Source organism: Ornithodoros turicata, unplaced genomic scaffold, assembly GCF_037126465.1.
Source record: "Ornithodoros turicata isolate Travis unplaced genomic scaffold, ASM3712646v1 ctg00000907.1, whole genome shotgun sequence".
Lineage (NCBI taxonomy): Eukaryota > Metazoa > Arthropoda > Arachnida > Ixodida > Argasidae > Ornithodoros > Ornithodoros turicata.
Window position 1 is genome coordinate 370,945 of NW_026999414.1, and position 6,522 is coordinate 377,466.

The 6,522-nt window shown below is 40.7% G+C and overlaps 1 protein-coding gene across 1 annotated transcript; it reads right to left on the bottom strand.

The window, feature by feature from the left end:
• Positions 1–449: 449 nt before the first annotated feature.
• Positions 450–4,985, bottom strand: LOC135375618 (uncharacterized). Its single transcript, XM_064608289.1, has 2 exons — positions 4,894–4,985; positions 450–4,824 (listed from the first exon to the last, which is right to left on the bottom strand). The coding sequence occupies exon 2, from the start codon at positions 4,371–4,373 to the stop codon at positions 891–893; it is 3,483 nt and encodes a 1,160-aa protein (XP_064464359.1). The 5' UTR covers positions 4,374–4,824; positions 4,894–4,985; the 3' UTR covers positions 450–890.
• Positions 4,986–6,522: the final 1,537 nt, after the last annotated feature.

Here is a 6,522-nt window from a genome sequence, read left to right on the forward strand (position 1 = left end):
CAAGGACATGCTTTCGTGGAACTTTCGCTCGCGATGAAATTGCATTGCAAAAAGCTGGACCGGGTCTTTATGTGGTGAATACAGCTCCAAGATCTTCCCCGGGAGAACACTGGACTCTATTCCATATCTCTAACGATAGGAGCATTTCTTATTTCGATAGCTACGGAATGCGACCACTATACAAGGAGTTCTACAAATTCATACACCCAGCATCTTCATTTCACTACAACAGGAAACGACTTCAGGGATACGGCTCAGCCACATGTGGACTTTATTGTCTCTATGTAGGTAGTCTTCTCTGCTGTGGGTTTCTACTTGAAGAGTGTACTCGGAGGTTCTCACACACCAACTTTAAACTCAATGATAGGTTGATAGCAATACTTGTGCGTAAACAGATACCACGAAAAACAGATAACATGTCATGTTGTAGTGTACTCTAAAAGTGAATAAATTTGTTTTTGAAAAGAAAAGAGCCTTTATTTAGTCATCTTAGCAAGAAAGTAGGATACATTACATCAGACAGCTCACAAAAATGGCGAAAAGTATTATACAGTCACAATTTCATCATCACTTTGAAAACAAGAGAACTGAAACAAGCTGTTTTGCAAAGTACATACTCCACTTTTTTTGCAAACACTTTGAAAAAGTTTCATTATTTAAGGAAGTGACAACTCTCTCATTCACATAAAAAAACTTAGGAAAAAAGGTGCACTGAATAAGTCAAATGAAGATATGTACAATCAACACTCCTTTAGTGTTAAACACTTGTTAGAAAAAAAACACAAGAATAAAGAAAGGGTAACATCTATATTGATGGTAATTGGCTTTTCCATCATTTACCATCCTGATGCTTCCATCTTTGTTTACACTTGTCCGATGCATACATATGATTAGGTGTGAAAACCAAAAGGGAACGTTTCAATTCCATCTGCACAAATGTAACGCTTTGTATCCAAAGGGTTGAGAGCAATCTTTGTCACTGAGACACTTTTGTTTACATTGTCTTTGTGCACGATCAGGTTCTGTTTAATAGAGTGTATTCTGCCATACTCAAGAGCGTCGGTGTACAGGGAATAAAGAAGCTTCTGTGCTTCAGAATGTTTCACACCTTTCGCACGGTTGTACTGCTTTTTGCTACTCAGTTCGAGAGCGTACAGTTTTGGTTTCAGACAACAGAAACCGAGAATGTGATCACGAGGCATCTCGTTTTTAAACATTCCCAGTACCATCTTATTTTTCGCGGAATATAACGGATGATCGGGGTCATAGCTAGAGTTATCCAGATGCTTGTCAGCTAGTTCGAGAAGCGCTTTCTCTTCACTCAACTTTATGATGAAGGAATCTGTGTCCATATACAACAGTCTAGTATCTGGAGCTACACGAAGAAGGTGGTTGTGGTAAAAATCAAACATCTTCAGCTTGGACAGTTCCAGTATCGCGAATCCTAGGTACAGTGGCTGTCTCATGCGGAGCACAGATTGAGAGAATTGGAAGAGGATAACATGAGAGCTCAGCGGTCGGAACTCCTTTAGGTTTGGTTTGCGTAGGAGTCTGAGCACTTGTTCGTCGGTTACTGTGAGACGACAGTTTACAAACTTTCTAACCTGCATACACGAACGTCCGTACACGCTATTAATTGCAATCTTAGCTTGGGAGCTTTCGAAGGCATTCGTAGCTCGTTTTCGAAGATCGTGATTGAAGTCCACATAGGATCGGAGAAAGGGCTTTTGATTGAACTTTAGAACCCTGTGAACTTTGGTGAGACGCAAGCCCAAATGCATATACAACTGCAGATTGCGATAGTGTAGAAAATATCTCTCTTTGTCGAATAATGTCAACAGTAATTTTGCATCGGTAGCTTTCTCAGGAAGGTGAAACTTCTTCATCAATTCCTTTTGATACTCTGACAGCAGATCATAGGGAACTGACATTTTCTCGGGGGCAACTGGCAGATCTCTGTGACGTTGGTGGATTTCTTTGTCATATGCTAGATCTACCTCGAGGAAGTAACCCATAGGTGCGTCATCTGGGAGGTGTGTTATATCCAAGTTCGTGATTTCATCCTCTGTGAGCCACTCGAAACCTCCGTAAGGTAGTGGTTCTCTCATTACTGAACCGTAAAGCCCATTAACGTCTATGTAGTGGATCAAGCTACTTGGGCTTTTGGGGTCAAACTGCTCTGTTCCTGGTACATTTGCAGTCGCTTTCCTCAGCGAACACTGTGTAATACCTCCTCGTATGCCATTTTCAATCAGCAGGTACGCGTCAGGGTCGTGAATCAACTCTAGCTCTACCTTACTCATTTTTAGGGCGCAAGACATGCTTAATCCGGGCAGAGACACAAAGTGAAAAGGTTCAATCTTGTGAAAGTCAAGTGTCCACTTACGAAAGCCCTGAAACACGTCTGCTAAAAGCAGTGCGTCTGTGAGTAAATATAGGTCTGAATACTCTCCCAGATTACGGAGTTGAAATTTTTCAAAGACCCTCTGTGCATGACAATAATCTTCTTCACTTACTTCTGTCCCATTCAAAGTGTTGAAGAATTGATCCCGAGGAGGTAGAGAAAGCTCATTGTAGGCTTCGAAAGTGGTGACAAAATTGTAACAAAACACTCCTTTGCGAACAACTAGTTGAAAGTGTTCTTCGTTTGGAAAAAATTGACGAAGACAACGAAAGTTGTCTTCACCTTTCTCACGTAGATTTTTCACTAATGTTTCGAGACTTGCATTCAGGAAGTTTAAACTATCTAGGAATCGATAAGAGCCAACGTCTATAGCCTTGAATTTTTGGGAGCTACTGGCAATCACCTTTATGTCTACTTTCTTAAGCAAATGCAAGTGAGACAAAAGAAAACTCAAGTCATAGTTGGCATTGTGTGCAATGATTGGAATCTTAGGAGGCACTCTCAGTTTTAAGTTACAGGTGTTACACAAAGTTTGTCGAAATTTTCCACTTACATGGTCATGGTCACGAACTTTTTGCTTCTTTGCAAAAGATTCCTGGCAAACGTTGCAGTGACTTGCTGTGGCATGCTGCTGCTCGTTTTCTGCGGTCATTTCTAGAGGGGCAATTGTACGTATCCATTCCAAAATGTCGTCATGGAGTCTGTGCAGTAGCTCCATAAAGACAGTGACACAATTAGGTCCACGATACAGATGCTTTTGGAGGACATATGAGTCGGATGCGCGTATCACTAACAGACAAAATGAAGAGGGGATGTGATCTTCATACACATTTCCTGAATCCAGACACGGTGACAGCACACTTTCAAAGTCATACACACAGTAGAAGGGAACTTCTGACATGAGATGTTCCCCTGCAAATGCTAATGTCTCTCCCTTCTTTGGGTAAATGGTCTTGGCTACTTTCTGTTGCTTACACATACTTAAATGACACTTCAGACTTCCCTCTGAGCAGAAGCCCATTGTACATCTTTTACAATGAAATTGTCCACGTGGAACAAACAATCCATTAAAATTTGCGATGAGCACAAAATGAGAGTCAACTAGTAACAAGTCCACATGTTTCTGACGCTCCTCATCAACAACTTTGATGGGGTAAATGTAGTTTTCTTCCTTTTCGTACGCGTACACATTAATGCTAATTTCATTACGTTTCTCAAATATCTCTACATCTTTTGGGAAAGCTACGGGAAATGTATCAGGAAATACATACTGTGTTATGTATGGTCTGTAGGAAGATGCCCTCCGCCTGTGATGCGAGGCAGGATGTAGTCCAGCAATCACGGAGAAGGCAAAACACATGTTCTCTTCATCTTCATGTAGTCCGTAATCCACATTCAACAGGGAACGATACTTTCGTTTCAATTCACTCGGTAACTCAAATTGGGAACATCCAATTAGTTGAGGAGCCAAACGTCCAATGTTTAGAATACAAGCAAGAATGCGAAAGAGAAAAAAACCGGAGCCTTGAATTTCTAAGTTTTCTAATGTTTGTGCTATCTCACTACTCGACTGCGCAATCGAAGGCAGTACATCTCCCTCTGACCAAACAGTTCTCACTTTAGAAGGTACAAAATGAATCTCAAGTCGTAACTCCTCATCGGGCGTATGTCGCCCAAGTTCTACTTTAAGAAATGTGAAGTAGCGCAGTGGGAATCCAAAGTGTCGCAATACATTAGCAAGATAGTGTTCATACTCATGAAAAAACGTTGTCACTTCATGCCCCGCCTCGTCTCTGTCATGTAGATGCAACTCGAAGCGTTTCGTGTAGTTCTGTAGTGTGCAGAGAGTCTCACAAAATGGTATGCAGGGTGTCTGGAGTTCGTGAACGTTTGCCAGATGAATTTGGAGTCCCTCTATTGATGCATAGTACTGACGTTCGTGTTGAGGACATAAGTGACAGGTCACCATGATGTGGAGAGAAGTGTCTCAGGATGGGAGCTGCCGATATGTCGATGTATCATCACTTTTTCTTCCCATGAGTGAATAGAATGTCGGGCGAAGCAACTCTCTTGCCATCTTTGAATCTCTCCTTTTTCTCAATTTTAAGATTTGGCAGTTGTCTCATCTCCTCTAGATCATCCTCTGTCAAACGCTTAAAGCGACTAGGAAGGTAGAACTTTACACGTTTGTCATTCTCCATCAACACTTCTACATAGACCGCTTCGCCGTACACCGTGTCAATCTTTCGCAAATCCAAGACCTCCAGCTTTTCATTCTTCGGTAGGGTACTCATTTTCTGAATATCTCCATCTCCAGGTTTCTTGAGTTTATCGAGCTTATCCAAAATAGATGTCATACCTTTCTCTTGTGGTGACTTCTCACTCTGGCTCACTTATTCTTTTCTACACACAGAGTGAAGCTGAAAATAAGAATAAATATAAGCACACTTTCCCACATATCGGAGCGAAAGGAAAAAAGTGTAACGTACCCTTCCTCCTGTGAGGATCTGTGCGAAGAATCGTCATGGAGGGCAGTCTTATATAGCGCTTTGCGAACAGTGCATGCATAGACATGTTTGACTTTGTTGGTTACCTTCTCTGACGTAACCAATCACGTGCTCATCACATGTCTAGACAAGTTTGAACAGGAAAAAGTAAGAAAAAAAAACGTCTAGAACAGACTTGTTCCGAAAAAAAGATACAGTCACAGACTCATATTGCATGTTTGCACAAACTGAAAGTGCTAGAACTTGAGAATTCTACACTGACTTGCTGCACAAGATATACAGATATGAGTTTCTCAGCTCCCATATCCAACATTGACAAACTAAAGGAGTGCATAAAGGTTAAGTGTTGTTTGCCATTTATCGTTTTCATAAAAAAACACACATGCTTGAAGAAAAAAAGAGTAAAAGTCTTATGTAATGTGCTATTTATACCAGTCTTCATTTACTTGGAAGAGATGACTGAGGTTAGACCTTATAGGTTTATCACTCCTGTCTCAATGACTATATCTGGACAAAGTCAAAGTGGAAAGACGACACTCGTTACACGTTTGATCAAGCATAGAGCCACTGTCTTCGATAAACCTTTCGATCGTATACTATACATATACTTGTACAAGCAACCTATTTTTGACGATTTTCCCGAGGTAACTTTCAGTCAAGATATTCCCACTAACCTGGAGGATGTTAGAAATTCTTTAATCATATTTGACGATTGCTTGGCTGACAAGAAAAGGCTAAAAGAAATCTGTAACTTCTATGTAGCTGGATGCCACCATCTCAACTGTTCGGCCATCTTCATTACTCAATATTTATTTGTTAATGATCCTCTGTATAGATGTATTCAGTTCAATAGCAGTGCTCTAATTCTATGTCGTTCTGCTCGAACTGTGGATCAATTACAAATACTTTCACGACAATTGTTTGGACGGAACAAAAGCGACTTATTGACAAGCATATATAAGGATGCTTGTAAGAAACCGTATTCATACATCGTAATTGACTTGTCTCAAAATTGTTCAGACCACTATCGAGTGTGGACGAACATATTTCCCGACGATCATCGCCAAATAGTATATAAAACATGAAACGTGTAAAGAAGAATATTCATTTTCTTCACTTGCTCGCAGAAACTACGTCACCCGAGCAACGTTATTATCTTTTGGAGCATGCTACAAAGGATCAGTTGAATACGGTCAGAGAAATTTGTATGAACCTTTGTGAAGGAAACGTCACAGTAACTCCGAGAGTAAGAAAGCAATTAAAACCTTACGCAGCATCAATTCGCATTTTGGCAAAACGAGACGCAACGGGGGTCAAGAAAGCTAAAAAGGTCTTGCAACAATCAGGTGGTTTTCTGCAGTTTCTATTACCACCTTTGTTGGGTCTCATCTCCTCATTGGGTGGAAGAGCGATTGCAAAAGCAATCGGAGTATAATCGATGCAGAAATACGAACTTGTACCTTACCGAGAAGATCACATCCCAAATATATTGAAGAAAGATGAACCGGATGACATCAAGGCAAAAGAGATAATTCAGTATCTTCACTCTTTGCTACATTCAAGTAGAGCTGCAAAACAACATACAAGCGAAACACTTCCTGGATCGCGAGA